Here is a 16,456-nt window from a genome sequence, read left to right as displayed (position 1 = left end):
GGAATCCATGTAGTTTTTTCCTTCACAAGTTTTCCTTCCACTCAACTTTCGATTAATGTGCTTGGATAGCAAATTATTGTGCAACAAATTTATATAATATATAAGCTTACCTTTTGATCCCATATAAATTAAATAATTACATTTTTCAATATATTTTTTTTATCTATTTAGAATCATCTCTACATGCTCTCCCAAATATCAACGTAAAATACATAATACTGCCCCTCTAACAGCGATTGCTGAGCTACGCTGCATTGAAGAACAGGCAGGTTAACTGGGTGAAGGTAGATAAAACCACAAAGATGCACAAATTACAACTCACTGAAACGTTTTGGTAAATGAGTGGATGCAAATTAGTTTCCTGAATATTTTCTATTTAATTTCATTACAGCACTGAGAATTTATTTTCCGTCAAAGTCCTGCATGTGTGCATCTAGCAAGAGAAAGACTCCCTACCTTTATTTGCACTGACAGATTTAGTCAGAAGCACACTACAAGAAAGTTTTGTTTTTCTTGCCACACTTTCTTTGGTCTCTCAAATGCAGCATTAATAAAAGCCGCAATGTTTGCAATTTCCCCTTAAATTGAAACCTTTTAAGCTTTGATGCTCAGTCAATTACCAAGGACTTAATGGTCTTATTGGGATTAAGTGGCTTAGAGTATTAAAAGAGGGCTAGGTGCCAATTTGGAGAAAAGGTCTTCCTTATCAAAGCGGCTGAGAAGATGAAGTTATACGTCATCCTTGGTTTGTGAGAACGTTTCAAGCTAATTTTTGTGGCGAATGTAGAGTTGTTAATTCAACACATCGCTATTTCATTCTGAAAAAGGAGACAAGCAAAAGCACACAAAATATCTGGGAAACCTCTGCTATGGTTTCAAATAAAGAAAACAAGAAATTCCAACAGGCCTTGTGCGTGAATGGAAAGTTGCTTTTTTGTTAAAAAAAATAAAATCAAATCAATTCTTCTAATCACTTCTACCTCTACCTCGACAGGTCTGAAGCTGTTTTTCAAAATTATTCAAAAATGATTTAGAAACTGTCAAAAGAGGAAGAGCAGCTGATAAACAAATCTGGCCCTCTTGTTTATTAAACGTCTGCGAGGCAAGACATGCATCAGAAGCCAATGAGATGTAATTTCATGATAATGCAAGTGTGCCTGGGCGCATGTCACCCATACCCAAGATGAGCTCTGGCAGGCTCCCAGCGTAACTTCCACCCCGCAAAACAAACGATAAACATTTCACCTCACAGGGAGGCTCCGAGACGTCTGCGTGACACCTTCTTGAAATGATGCAGTTTGTTGGCGTATTAAACAGATTACACATTTCAAATGACGTATTCAGGATGCACAAACTTTCTAAGAGAGTATATTACGTTTCACATTCGCTCAGTGATCCATCCTCCGACTTGTTGACAATTTGCTGTGGTTTAAAGCCTCTAAGCTCAGATAGGGTGTTGGATGTCAGAGTCAAGCGAGTCAAAGCGTGAAGAGCCAGGTGCTGTCAGGTTTCCCGAGCTGCAAAAGGGGCCACATAACCGTTCACTTCTGCTTCTTGCAAATAAGTGACTCTGACGTGCAAAAGAAATGCGGCACACATGCCAGGGAAATGTCAGCTACTGGTTGGTAGCTAAAGCGGCTCGGGGGGATATGACAGCATCAGCTCCACCACAACAAGCACTTATACACAAATGGGTCATCTTTCCTTCCTCCCATCTTATCTTCCTCTGCTATTTCTTTTCATTTCTCTTTCTTTTGTGTTTTTTTTATGTAGATTTTCGGGTGCTGGGCACCATCCTTTTTTGCTGATAATTTAATATAAGGATCATTTCTTCAGTTTACAAGAATTTCCTGCTGCTGTAATCTGAGAGTTTAAGGAGCCTGCCAACTTTAATTTCCTGTCTGATTTGGATATAGTGCCTCGGAAAATTATTCCTATCTCGTAAGCAATTTCTTACAATTACTCTTGTAGTCTTTGGGGGTGTCTAGATCTCTGAGCTCCTTTCGGTCCATTCGGTTTTTCTGTCTGAGAATTGCTAAAAAAGTGTCCTTCCAACAGCATGATACCACCACGTTTCACGCTGAGGATGATGCATTCAAAGAAATAAGACGTTTTGGTTTTCCATCGATCATGACCAGTTGTACCCTTTATTCCATAAAGAACACGTTAATCCAGATGTCATCTTACTAGAGCAACTTTTGATATCTTTTATCTCTTACATGTCATGTAACAAACTAAGATTATTATTATTTTTTTATTTAATACAATTGAGCACAGATTCATAATATCTTTGCAAAACAAACTGACCCTGAAGTACTGTAATTAACTTTGCAGCAATCCTTCATACAGAGCATGCATGTGGACACATGTTGAAAGGAAGTCTCCACTTTATCCTCCAAGAGAACCAAGGTTTTGACAACACATAGCACACACACACACACACACACACACGCACACACACCCACCCCACACACCCACACACACACAGAAGCAGTGATCCAGGAGTTTATAAACTATGAACACTAATCAAAGATTGCAAAAAGTTAGTATGATAGTATTATTCTCTAATTATGAGGATGAATTTGGTGAACAATAAATTTACTGCTTGAAAAGTTCTTTCAGAAATTGGGAATTTTTCGGATCTATCCAACAGTAATCATGAAATTATGATTACGGTCTTAAAAAAACTGTCTCCGATTTCTCCTGGTTGCTCTGAAATACCAGCTTTAATTTTTACATGATTTTGCTTTCAGTTTAAATTTAAGAGTAGAGCCGAGTCAAAAACTCACAATGTGATGTAAATCATCTTCTTTTCTAATATTTATTTGTGAAGACGGGTGATTTTTATGTCATTTTTTGAGCTGCGGTGCTGTTCTCTTTATCACTGAATAATTACGTGGAAAACGTGGACCAAGAGAGCTAAGGGTGTGAATCTGTTTTCTTTTTTCCCCCCGCTGACATAAAGCTCAGCTCAATGGATTTCATTCTCCTCCACAGAGCCTTTTTGTTTGCACAGGGAGTCTCAAAGAAACTAATTATTTGAGTGAGATAAAGTCTATTTCCACACCAGCAGCAAAACCTCACTGTGAAGGCAGTTAACACAAGATAAATGAGCAATGAGGCATTATATAGCCCACCGCTTGCGTGCAATGGTGTTTTGTTTTTTGTTTTTGCCAACTGCATGAAAACCTGACTGCTGCTCATGCACACAGGATTTTTTACTGTTCTTGCACTTCATTGCACTTTACACCAGCAGGGTTTCATTGTGAGTCCACTACTACAAGAGCAAGCCTCCTAATGGATTTTTGCATCAGGTTTAGGAATGCTTGTGTTGTCATGCATATGATGGGTTGCTACGTCTCCCGAAGGGATGGCAGGAGCTTTAAGGTGCAGTAGTTTCAGAGAAGCCGATGAAGGCTGGAATTACAAGACAGGGTAAACATTTGATATCTTTTTATTTTATTTTATTTTTTTTGACAGAATCAGAGACAACAGAGGGGATTAAAACATTAATTTGTCTGAATGCAAGAATAATCCCACACTTCCACAGCTCTGGTTTACTGCAGTAGATCCATAAGGATCCTAAAATAATGTACAATTCCAGCACAGATTACATCTCCTCGTATGAAATATGATTTAGAAATACTACAATAGCACATTTAGAGCCAGTGTCATTACCTGGATGGTTTACTGTTCATGCTCCAGTGTTTTTCCTCTCCGTCTCCTCCTGCTGCTCCTTAGATAGGCGTCATCTGCCGTGGTGCCTGCAGACCTCATCATCTTCTCCTCAGTCTACAACCCTCATCTCTGCCTGCCCTCCCTCCGGCACGACACCCAGGCAGCAACACAGAAACCTAAAGAAACACAACTGCGCATTTGCTTTATTATGCTCTAATTCTGTCATCCAGAGTCATCCGCTCCTGAATCTGAAGCAGGACTATGTTTACACCAAGTGCTTAAACTTGTCTTGTCTCGGACGTCCTCTAACTCGACTCTCCTTTCTGCTAGAAACATCCGGAGAACTATCACCTTTCCTCTGTTTTTCATTCAAATAGTTTCCTTCGACTTCTATTTTTTTTTTTCCAAGAGTTTCTCTTTTGTTTGCATGAAGGTGAACTCAAAACGTAAAACGTAGATAACTACCTTTTACCATTACTTTTATTACTTTTTATTATTTGATTACAAAAATGAAATGACATTTATATACTAATCAGTCACCATATCAGTCAGCCTTATAAACTGGCATTAATTATACTAATCAAATTCCTGAATGGAGGAATGTCTTAATTTGTCCTTGTTACACCATGTGATTTTTTTTTTTTCATACAATAGTCTCTCACATTTGAACAATTCTTCTAGTTCACATGTGTAAAATCTCTATATTTTTACACTTTTAAATAAAACACAAAAGGTGCAAAGTTTCGAAAGTTACTTGTTTTGGCATTAATTTTCTCCTGAGGGCGATTTCTATGACATTTCAATAATAATAATAAAACAACAAAAACAGAAATTCATTATTGTCTTACTCTGAGTATAATATGCAATATTTCCTTCTGATAATTAATAAAGAAATGTCACGGGGAAAACACTCAGTTATAATCTGCAGGCATGTGATTTGCTGCAACATCCCCTGAGGGGAGCATCCAACAGAAGAAGAAGACGAAGAATCTGCTATTAATTAAAAATGACCTTTCAGTTCATATTCTTGATTCTCTGTTAAGTTTGTCTTTGAAAAAACTTATTGAACTCAATTTCTAGCTGAAAAAAAAAAAAAAAATCATGAGATGCAAACACTTAAAACTGACATTTTAAAATTGGTTCACCACTGCACTCTTCATATTGAATAGCAGCTGTCTTTATTAGTTTGTGTTCGCTTGTACTTGCATGTTAAATTGTTTCTTTTATATCAGATGTAAACTCAGCATTAAAATTGTAAACTAAATGAAATAAAATGCTTTTCAAGTAGGAAAGTGTAAACAGGACATGTAGAAAAAGTAACAGATGGTTCATAGAAATGCACAAAGCATTTTTGGCCCAACCTTTTCCAACTGTTCATCTGATTGTGATCTTTTTAGTTAACACAATTTCCTCTGATGTGAGTGATGTTTTATTATTTGCATTATCGGCAAAGGGAATCGAAAGCAGTCACTGCTGAGCAGTTTTAGTTTTCATGTAGAAACTTTTTTTGTAGAATAATTAGACTCTTTTAAACAGAAACTATAAATAAATAAACAATCTGGAGCAACATTCCCAAAAAGAGTCTGATACATTAAAGACAGACGTTACACGTGAGTGAAGACTCCAGTACCGCTTGAAATACTAAGAAAATAATGTTGTTAAAAAACCAACATATCAAACCTGGTTGTCTGCTTTAGAGTTATTACAAAACATCAAACTTTGATTCTTTTGGCAAAGAAATGAAGAAATAAGTAAATAAAAGGCTGAGGACCAATCAACATTTTTCCTGGATGGGTTTTGTATTTTAGCCTGACTGAACGGTCAACATCCCTCCAACATTCCTCTTTACTAGCTGTTCACACCTTCTTTCTTCCTATTAACTTAATTTTTAAACACCCTTGACAATAAAGACACTCAGATTGGCTTCATCTTCCTGGTTTCGCGTTCTCACTAAAACCAGGAAGATAGAGCACATAACACCAGTTTTAAAGTCCCTCCACTGGCTCCCTGTAGCTCAAAGAATAGACTTTAAAATACTGTTGCTAGTTTATAAATCACTGAATGGTTTAGCACCACAATACATTAAAGATTTGCTGCTGTTGTATCAACCTTCCAGAGCCTCTCAGGTCTTCTGGTTCTGGTTCTGCTCTGCATCCCCAGAACCAGAACCAAACGAGGAGAAGCGGCATTCAGCATCTATGCACCACAAATCTGGAACAAACTTCCAGAAAACTGTAAAACAGCTGAAACACTGACTTCCTTTAAATCTCTACTAAAAACCCACTTGTTTAGAGTTGTACTTGAAACGTAATCAATTAAAATTTTTTTGACGGAACCTGACTTTATGTTCTGTTTTGATTGTTGATTCTATGTTGCTTTGTGTTTCTGTGTTTGATATGATGTAAAACACTTTGAAATGCCTTTCTGCTGAAATGTGCTATACAAATAAAATTTGATTGATTGATTGATCTAAAACCAAATCAGACCAGAGATCCAACTCTGCAAGGTGATGGTACAATTTTCCTACTCATTTCTGACTGACTCTTTAACTCTCTAGGAAACTTCACAAGATCTGTCAAACTCCAACTAACCTCTGGAGCCAAAGCAGCAGCTCCCTACAAATAAACCCGTCATACGTCCATCCCTGTTCTGATTGGGCTCCGATCTGCATCCAGACCCAACCATTCCTCCTGCGGACATGCTGACTCTGACAAACAGAGTTACCGCCACAGCGCAGGACCAAAATACTGACTGGCATGAATGAGTGTTTTCAAGAATCGTTTCAGACTGACAGCGGTTGTCCCAGCAGTAGATCATAAAGCTATGAATAACGTAAGCTATTCTTGAAGCATTGGAAGCTCTGCTGTAGCCTCTCATGGAAACTCCATTAACAGCAGCAGATCCTGGCTACCACACTTGAAATATCTTCAGAAGGTCACAGTGTTGTGTGGCTAAACAACAGGTGTGGAGTTCACAGTGTCCCGCGTTTGGCATGCACAACTTGTGACGAAGCAAACAGCATAACCTGGGGAGTCCAGAGAGCCGTGGCAAAACTTCCACGAAGCCGAGAGGAGAATAACTACAAGGATAACTACAAAGAACATGTTTGCATGAGCCTTGTAAAAAATACCGTCTAATTTATTCCATACAAAGGGTTTCTTTTTATCAAGCTATCCCATTAAAATTCTTCGCTTTATGACAGGGTAAGAATGTACGTCTTTATCTGGCTACATCTGTTGTAAGTTATGGTTTATTCCCAAAGTTCACTGCAGTAATCCGTCTGATTTATTTCCATGTACGTTTTTGTACATAATCAAAGTCTATCCCATGATGAGTTCTGTGTTTGGACTGGTTGCAGATGACCTGTTTATGAGAAGGGGTCATTATTTATTTTACAATTAATCCCAGCTCTTTTGATTGGCATAACTTCTTTCATGAGAGTCTTTTGCATGCCAAAGTATTTGGAGTTATGCTCAGAGAGAGAATTCCCCACAGTATTATGCTGGGATTTAATTGAAATAATTACACAAGCAACAAGGAGGCAAAAGTATTATTTTTTGAGAAAAGTAATTAAAAAAAAAACCCTTCAGAAATAAGAAGTAAATTTATAGAATTTTCCCTATATGTTTGCTTGCACATGAAGCATGGAGATGACATTTAAAACCTACTTGGAAAGAACCTGGAATGACATCTGACATATGTGTAATTATGGATATACTTTTAGAAAGAGCAGCACAAAATATGACTTGGGGTTGAAGGAGGAGGCAGTAATCTGTGAGAAGAATCGAGGCTTTTTTTTTTTTCCAATAGAAGTGAGACATTACAAAACATGGTGGTACAATAGCAAACACGTCTCTTTAACTTGCCTTGCCCCTTTACATGTTTTTAATACAATTGGGTTTTACATGGCAGTAGGTTATCCAGTCAGGCAAAAGTGAATTAAAAAAGGAAGGAAGGAAAGAAAAAAGGGAGGAAAAACTGGCAACACTATTTGAAGGGGTGTTCATAAGACTGACATGACAGTGTCATAAATATGACATAACACCTGTTATGAATATGAAGAAGTCTTTATGAATGTCTGTCACTGTTGGCATGAAGTGTCATTCGGTAAATAATGGTTAAAATTTCGGTTAAAATTTGGTTACATTTTTTTTTAAATGCAAAATGTCTTTACAATTTGCATTAAAAGTCAATTTAAAGTGCCAACTTTGCATTTTTTTAGTTAATAATGACACTTTCATGCAAAGATGGCCCTTTTAATTGACTTCTTTACATTAAAAGTGTCATTATTTACCAAATGACACTTCATGACAACAGTCATAAACATTCATAAAGACTTCTTTATGTTCATAACAGGCGTTATGTCATTTTTATGACGGTGTCATGTCAGTCTTATGCACACCCCTTCAATTAAAGTGTTACCGAAAGACTTTTGAGACACAAAAAGAAAAACATCAGAAAAAAGAAATACAATCTCTTAAACAGCCAAATCCCATAAGGAAGGCTTTTATTGGCTCTCCAAATGAAATCAGGAAAAAACACACGACAATTTTGCATCAAGAAAAACATCTTTCCCTATGTGGTGGTGCAAAAAACAATGAGGATACATAATAGGTTCTAGCTAAATTTCAAGGGTAATTAAACAACACTGTGCTTTTAGTAACATAAATAACCAGAACTGGCGGATTTATTGGACTATTGAAACAAAGAGAGCCACACTGATTTCATGTGAGTCAGAGTACTAAATGCCTTATCCACCCATGAAAGGCTGTGTTAAAAGCTGAAATGCAACAGAAACAAAGCAAATTATAGGCCTCTAAAGCTGAAAGACAGAAAACAAAAGAAGATTTTTATTTGAAAAAATAAAGAAATAACAAGCTGTAAAACACAATGCTCTGTGTCGGACAGCTGCAGGTCAGGGACTACATTTCCAACTTCTCATTTCCGTTTCTTTTTGCGAGCTGCATGTCGACATTTAGTCGCTCCGCACTGCTTCTCTTGCAGGTTAGGATCGACTCTGCCAATCACGGTGAATGGAGGTGAATGAGGCGTGATGCATTTAAGTTACAAACCCCAGATAAAGACAGGAAGCGATGTTAAGAGTTGAAAGCTCTGTCTCCTGGTTACAAGCGTGCATCATCGTTGGGAACAAAATGGGCAGAAAATTATTTTTCGGATTGTTCCTGTTTGTTCATCCGGCAACTGGCTGAAGAATGATATGATTCACCGTGACAGCCCTTCCTGTCTCCAGAGCCTGTGATGTTCTGGGCGTTTTTTTTGCCATTCCTGCACACAAGTGAAATTGCTTCACAAAGCAAAACGATTATTTTGAACACACCCCAATGAATTGTTCCTCCTGCGTTTGGTTGGCCCCTTTAAAGAGTCTTTTCGAATTAAGTGTGTTTTGGGCAACCTGCTGCGCGTCGGAGCACGGAGCGTGAAGCCAACTGGAGCAGAAAGGGTCACTGCGAGAGGCTCTGCTCGAGAGACATCAGCCCCGAAACGCAGCCGGTGCACCGACACAAAGCGCATAGCTCGCATGAAACAGATTAAATGACTTCACTTCTGAAACTCAGCAAGAAAGGCCGCCTTATTCATGTTCGGCAAGAGCACTAGCATGTTCTCTGATGAGGATGATCTAATGTTTTTCTTTTATCATTCAGTTCTACTTTGGGTCATATTTTCAGAATATTTCTTATATATATATTTGTTTCCATTGCTTCTATATGTAATTTTGTTAAGCAGCTAGTGCTGCTCATCAATCTGTTAAAAGTTATGAAGTCACTCCCAAATAAGTCTGAGTTTTATTTGCCAATTAGGCCAGAAACCTGAAAACTCCACTGATGCTTGAAAGATTAAACAGTAAGAGGGAACAGTATTTTCAATCTAACTCGGACTGTATGTTTAGGGTTGTTGTCCGACTGGATACCAAATCTGCACCAGTGCATTGATAAGACTGAAGTATGTAGCTTTTATTTTTTTAAAAACAAACACCCGGGACCTGACTCAATGTGAAAATGTTCAAGGGATGTAAAAACTTCTGCAAACACTGCATATCTCTGGCTGAACATATTCTTAGTTACAAAAATGAGATTTGACCTTCTTTGACTTTCAAACGGAGAAAAAACATATATCAAGTTATGGCATGTTTGGAAAGCCAGTCAGGAGCCCCCACCCACCCCCCCCAAAAAAAACAAAAAAAAAACTGTCTAGTCTTAAAATAACAGCATCCCAGCTTGCTTTTTAAATTTGCATATGAACTAACCACAAGACCCCTGAAACAAACTCCTTTGGACAGCAAGGGAAAAAAAAAGTGGAGACATTTTTCCTATATTGCCCAGAGTCATGTCTGAGGAAAAATAAGCACACTTCAGCAGCATAAACATATTATCCTAAAAGACAGAGCTGTGGAAGGATGATGATTTGGGCTTATTTTTAGCCCAGAAACCTTGGCTCTTGGGATTTGCGTGTCATTTGTGTTTTCCTGCATGCAAGGACAACAAACAGGTTAAATTGCAAAATTAAAGTGGGGCTAACTATGTAAGTCGTCATGCTATATTGAGTTATATTCTATTAAATTTCTAAGAAGCTGGAGTCTGTGAAGTTCTCCATTAAAAAGTGGAAAAAAAATTATCTAATTTTTATCCTCGGTAAGACAATCTTTTTGTAAGACATTAAGAAATTCTACTTTCAAATGAATCATATTAAGTAAAAATTCAATTCATTTATATAACACCATTTCACAACATGCCATCTCGAGACACATTGCAAAAAAAGTCCTTTTAATTTAATCACACATAAATTTCATTTGATCCTATCAAATAGTGCAATAAAAACTCCATCTTTTTTCTGACCAGAGTAGCTTCAGCCACATATTTGTTCTCTTACTTTCAACTAGTTTCTTGTGGCCTCAGACATAACTTCAATACATGTCCATACTTCTGTGTATATTTATAATTTATTACAGAGATTTTACAAAATACTACGTTCATAACATATAAAAAATAATTATAACAAGGACTGGGCTGTATTTTTGTATACATTTTGGCCATTTGGTGAAAGATAAAAGCCTGTAAGCCAATTCAAGTCCAGCTTTTTATTTCAAGATGATTAACGTTATTAACGTCTTCTATTGTAGGAAGAATGAAATGTCTTATTCTCCAGATTCTAGATATAAAGTATACAGGAAGTTTCCTGGGGTAAATTTTAAAAGAAAATGTCAAAACATATTAGCTGCACTCTTCTTATTCTAGAAACTGTGATACACCGTAGGACAGTGTCATAACTTTGCGCTCATACACAGATTGTATGTCTTTATAAGGAGGGTCTGACCTCGCGAGACTTGTTGATGACAAATCTGAGCGACGTCACGGTCTCGTGACTTATGCCGGAAGAAGGGGATTCATAACAACACGAACGAGAGCAGAACACCAAGGAACGGCTTAAATTCTCCCCCGTTTCCACATTTTTCTCTCCTCTTATTGACGCCAAGATGGACGGCTCTGTCCGAGCATCGTCAGACTCGTCTGCTGGACCTCCACCGTATTTCAGAGGGTGAGGAAGCAGCCTTTAATGAACAGACAGGCAGCAGGGGGGGATGTGCGTAGCAGAGCTACCTGTTAGATATGTCGTAAATCCTGCACCGCAGCATTATCCAAGGCCGACGGACAAAGCCACATCAGTAGCAGCGGTGTTAAATCTTACAGTAGCTCGGCTGTGTTCGCTTCTGTTGGATAATGTGAACTTTTGCTCCTGCAGAAATGAAGGCTCCTTGGTCTCTGCCCTGAAGACTCTGCTGTTCTTCACGATCCTCATGGTGACGCTGCCCATTGGGTTGTATTTCGCAACCAAGGCTTACGTCTTTGAGGGTAAAAAAATCATTCGTTTGTCACCACTTTTTCTGTGTTCAGTTTGTGTATTGTTTAGCAATTTGGAGAAAACGACGAGACTTTTGCAGACTGTATTTTTGCATATTGTTTGATGCCTTTTTGGGGTAGGCCCTTTCCATAAGTCCACAGTATTACTGAGTTACTTTAATGCATTTAAAAGTAACTACTATGATGAAGCCGTGGCGTAATTTAGATGAAATAAGACACAATAGACAGTAAGTACGGCTAATAAATAGGTTGAATCTTGAGATATTTATCTTTAAGTATGTTTGACATTTTTAGAAATGTTATGTGAACCATTTTTGATGCTCTTTTATCTTTTTATTATATATTGTATTAATACCCAAGTAGCTTCAGGTTATAGCAACTGTTTTCATACACTGAATAAAAGGCCATAGTTCTTTTTTTCTCACTGTCTGATAGTCCATCAGATTAAACCTTTTCGGTTTCAGGTCAGTTATGATCATCAAAATGATCTCTATTTGCTAAGTGTCATCACAATTTGCAGTGCAATTTTCTTTTTGTTGCTTTCTCAACATTCTGAACTTTACATAAAATAAGATGATTATACTTTTAAATAAATCAGGAAAGCCCAGATAATGAAGCCATAAGCTTTTGATTTATTCACTTAACAAGATTTGAGTTTAAAAGAAATGCATCTCTGGATAGATTTTTTTGAATGGAATAAGAATGTGCTTTATTGTCCCACAGTAGGAAAATTCAGCAACTATTAGCAGCAAGTTAAGAACAAGAGACTGTCCAACGGGGGTAGCATCTTACACATACTTCATCATTATATGGCGTCATGGATAAAAATCAAACTAACATAGACAAGACAACTGCAGACCACCACAAGTATGGTTCATCTTCGGATACAACTGTTTTAAATGCCCGAATATGTCACATTCATGTTTTTGAACAATTACACACAGATACAAACACATTGGCCCTTCAGGGCGTGATGGATTCTCCATCCGTTATCTAAACACACTTATCCTCGCGGGGTCACCAGGGGTTCTGCTGCCTATCTCCAGCAATCATGTGGTGCTTTGTGGAAAATGTGTGTGTGACCGAATCAGCCTGCAGATTTGACTCGGTTCTACCAGGTTTGTCAGAATGAATGCGCCACAATTTCAGCAAACCAAGCCAGTGAAAGGACACCCATGACGTTTGACCTGCATTGAACAGTTAAAAAGTATGCAAACATTTACTTTAAGGAAAGCAGAAATTTGCCAAATATATAAATACTTTTGATAATTCTAACAAACAGGATTTAATGTCAGTGAGAAATCAAGGTTCCCTTTCTCTATAGCGAAGGTAAATATCTGGTTTCAACTGTTACGCACACTAATATATTGATTTATTAAGCATTATGCTGTTATACAATAACAGCATAAATGCAATTAGTGACACCTAAAACAACAATGTGCTAAATGAAATGAATGAGAGCAAGCAAGAAAAAATAAAAAGGGACTTCTGCACAAAGAACAGAAAACGCACCCTGAGTCTGCATCCCTTTTTTTGTAGCAAAAATGTTATTTTCAAGGCATAAGTTTGGTTTTATTTTCCACAAATAAGGGCTTTGAACGGGGCTATGCTAATTTAAAATAAAATTTGACTGTAGAAATGACGTATACAGTGGAATCCCATTTTTCTCACTTCTTTTTGACATCTGCTAATGAAGATCAGTTGTCTTTTCTCTGAATGAGACCTCAAAAACCATTTTGAAGTTCCAGACTTAAGGCTAAAGTCAGAATAACTTGGGGGTGGGGAGGATTTTGACACCGATCCAACCACCAGGGTGGAGCTGCAGGACATTGAGAGTATACAAACATGCTGCTGAGCGTCATTTTTGGACAGACTTTTCTACTTTGCAAGAAACAATCAAAAATTCTCATTGAACAAACAAGAATATACGGATGTTTTCTTTTATTTACCCACTTCATTCTGTTGTTTCGCACCGATCTCCATGCTAAAGTTTGCTGCTCAGGAATTTTGAAGAAAAAAAAAAAAGGTGACATTTTTTTTTTTTTTACTTCTGGCCATAACGTTTTAACATTTTATGCACATATGCGTTCTTTGTAGTGAACTAAGATAGCTAAAACCTTTTTAGCTTTAATCCACCGTCTCCTCCTCTCAGGTTCGATGAAGATGTCGAGCTCCGACAGCTACTTCTACGCGGCCATCGTGGCCGTGCTCGCCGTGCACGTGGTCTTGGCTCTGTTTGTTTACGTCGCCTGGAACGAAGGCACGCCTAAAAGCAAGGGCAAACATGATTAAGGCATACCCTTATCAGCTTCTGAGGCCGCTGGAGATGGTCAGACTGCAGGCAGGGATCCACAGTCCTGTCTCCCGCAGGCATCAACACTCACTGCTGCACCAACCAGACAAGTCGTCAGGGGGGATCTGGCTTGGCTCAGGCTTTGACCCCAGGGTTATAAGCAGGAAGTAGTGAATTTTCCTTGACGCAGGGGTGCGGAGACCGGAGGGTGCAATTTTGTTGCCAGGCCCCAGCAGGCATAATTTTGTTCCCCTTCACACAAAATGATTCCTTTTGTTGACTGAGAACAGTTTTTGAAACAATTTGTCCTCAGATGCTTTTTGACTTTGGGCTCCGAGTCCCTTCACACGAAGAGTTTATGTCAAAATTCATCTGCACGGCATGTTTGTTTTGTTTTTTTTATTTGAGTTTGAATGATTTTAATCAAGAAAACAACCGATTACTCTGTCCTGAATTTTCAGTCCTTGTCCGAATACCTCGAGGTTTTCCTTATGTATTTTGGAACAAAGTTATCCTGGTGTCTCATTGGTACTTTGTTAAAATGACCTCATCTATCTGTTTTCGTCCATCGCTGATTTGAAAATGTTTGTCCACTGTAGTGAGGTGATGTTGTAACACATGCATTAGAAATCATTGCTTTTTACTTAAATGAGTCCTGGAGATGTTACATGATGTTGGTGTAATACCAGTAGAGTTTGTTGAATTGCTCAAATAAAATGTGAAACTTTTTTTGCTTGCATGTTTTCTTATTCTATGTCATTTAATTTCTGTAACATTCGAGATTTTGCATTGAAATGATTATTTGGTATGTTTTTTTTTTTTTTATTCTCATGGGAATCTGCCACGCTCAGTTAAAGGGACAGTTGTAAATTTTAAAGGGAGTTTTGAGCAAAACATTACAAGTAATTCATATCTTGCATACCTCTTAAGGCTTCTTCTCCGGGCAGCAGGTGTAATTTGCCCTTTTCCAGGTCATAAATTATTTGCTGCTCCCTAAGCCTACCTGCTGCTCAGTTACCAGCCTCTTCAGCTAACACCAGGCTGAAAGTACCACTAATACTTTCAGACCTTTCTATCTGTATTCTTTATGGTTTTGATTCAACAAGCTGTCAGAAACCTTCCTCTTAAGATTTTGCTTTACTAGTTCATTGATGTCTCACAGAGTTGTTGCAGATTTATCAACGGGTCGTCCATGATAGATTTCTTATTCGTATATTTTATTTGAGTCTTATGAACCTTTATGCCTGTGGCCAGGTTTATACTGCTGATAGAAACAGGAAGAGTGATTTTGATTAAAGTCACTACCTATAGAAAAAAAGACAGATTAAATAGTAAGATAAGATTCACATAAACTGCTCTAATATGTTTTTGCTTTTCACACCGTTTTACTTTATTTCGACTCCTGGAATGTCCTGTTTTCAAATTGCTGAAGATTGCTGGAGGCGCACCCCGTCCGATATGTAATATAACCAATCAAACAACATCATTTTTAACTATTAATATAATTATATTCCGTGGAAAATTAGGAGTTAGCTTCAGCCTCTGGGACCAACTAATTTTATTTATTGCAGGTCAGATATTAACTCTGGGTTAGTTCAAGAACTATCCCTTTAAAAAGATGTTTTTTTTGTGTGTGAAGTTCTTTTTTTTTTATGAATTAGAGCCTTGTAAAAAAGGAACCAGTTGGTTAAACAAGAAAACACACAAACTATGTCTGTGGATTCACAAAAACCCTCCTATCTTTTAAAGGATCTGCTGATTAAAATCTTGGGTGAACTTTTTTTTTTAGGTCTGCGCGTGATAAACAAGCTGTACCGTCTCAAGAGGCAAAGACTTTCCCCCAGCATCTGGTGTTTGAGCCAGCACTGAAAAAGCATCCGCACAAATATCAGTCCTGTGTTTGTGAGTTTTGCCTTTCTGACAGTCTTTCTAACAGTGTTTATCCCACCAGCATATCCAACTGTCACAACATTAATAAACCCACAAGGCAGTAATCTAGTTCTGCATAAAAGCAACTTGTATTCACGCCCAAAATGGATTAGGTCAAGAGGAAAATGCGGAGGAAAAAAAATTTCTAATCATTCGGAATTAAAAAGTACATTTAACTTCCACACAAAATCATCTCAGATTCTCTGTGGCCTCAGAAACACAACAGCAGAATGAATCAGTTGAGCCGTGATAACAACACAATCTTTCAAGAGGCCATGAGATGCTTTATTAAGTTGAGTCGAGGGTTGGAGTAGTCACATGGTGGCAGCCAATGGTCAGCCTGTTCCCGTATCCCCATAAGGAGGCCAAGAGGAGCACAGACAAATCTGATGCCGTAATGACATTTTCTGCATCAGAAACCGTGACAGCAGCTGACTTCAGTTCATCTCCCCCACTCTCCTTGTCTTTGGAGCCCCCCTACTTTCCTCTTGCGCCGTTTTTCTGCTGGTAATGAACCCGGAGATGTGTGGGCTGCACTGGTTTCAAACAGAGGGTGACGTTAGTGATGACAGGCCTGTGAGCAGGCTGACTGATTCGGCTATCAGACATCAGAAGTCGTCCTCTTTTTCCTTTAGGCTGATATTTTATGATTTTGGCCCTGCAGCACCAGTGGGTTGGT

General features: G+C 38.1%; 1 protein-coding gene across 1 annotated transcript; it reads left to right on the top strand.

The window, feature by feature from the left end:
* The first annotated feature begins 11,021 nt into the window (after positions 1-11,021).
* On the top strand, positions 11,022-14,577 carry vma21 (vacuolar ATPase assembly factor VMA21). The gene is made up of 3 exons (XM_044126852.1): positions 11,022-11,232; positions 11,437-11,546; positions 13,708-14,577. The coding sequence occupies exons 1-3, from the start codon at positions 11,171-11,173 to the stop codon at positions 13,845-13,847; spliced, it is 312 nt and encodes a 103-aa protein (XP_043982787.1). The 5' UTR covers positions 11,022-11,170; the 3' UTR covers positions 13,848-14,577.
* Positions 14,578-16,456: the final 1,879 nt, after the last annotated feature.

This window comes from Gambusia affinis, linkage group LG09 (genome assembly GCF_019740435.1).
Source record: "Gambusia affinis linkage group LG09, SWU_Gaff_1.0, whole genome shotgun sequence".
NCBI classification, from domain to species: Eukaryota; Metazoa; Chordata; class Actinopteri; order Cyprinodontiformes; family Poeciliidae; genus Gambusia; species Gambusia affinis.
This window is presented reverse-complemented; position numbering and strand designations above follow the sequence as displayed.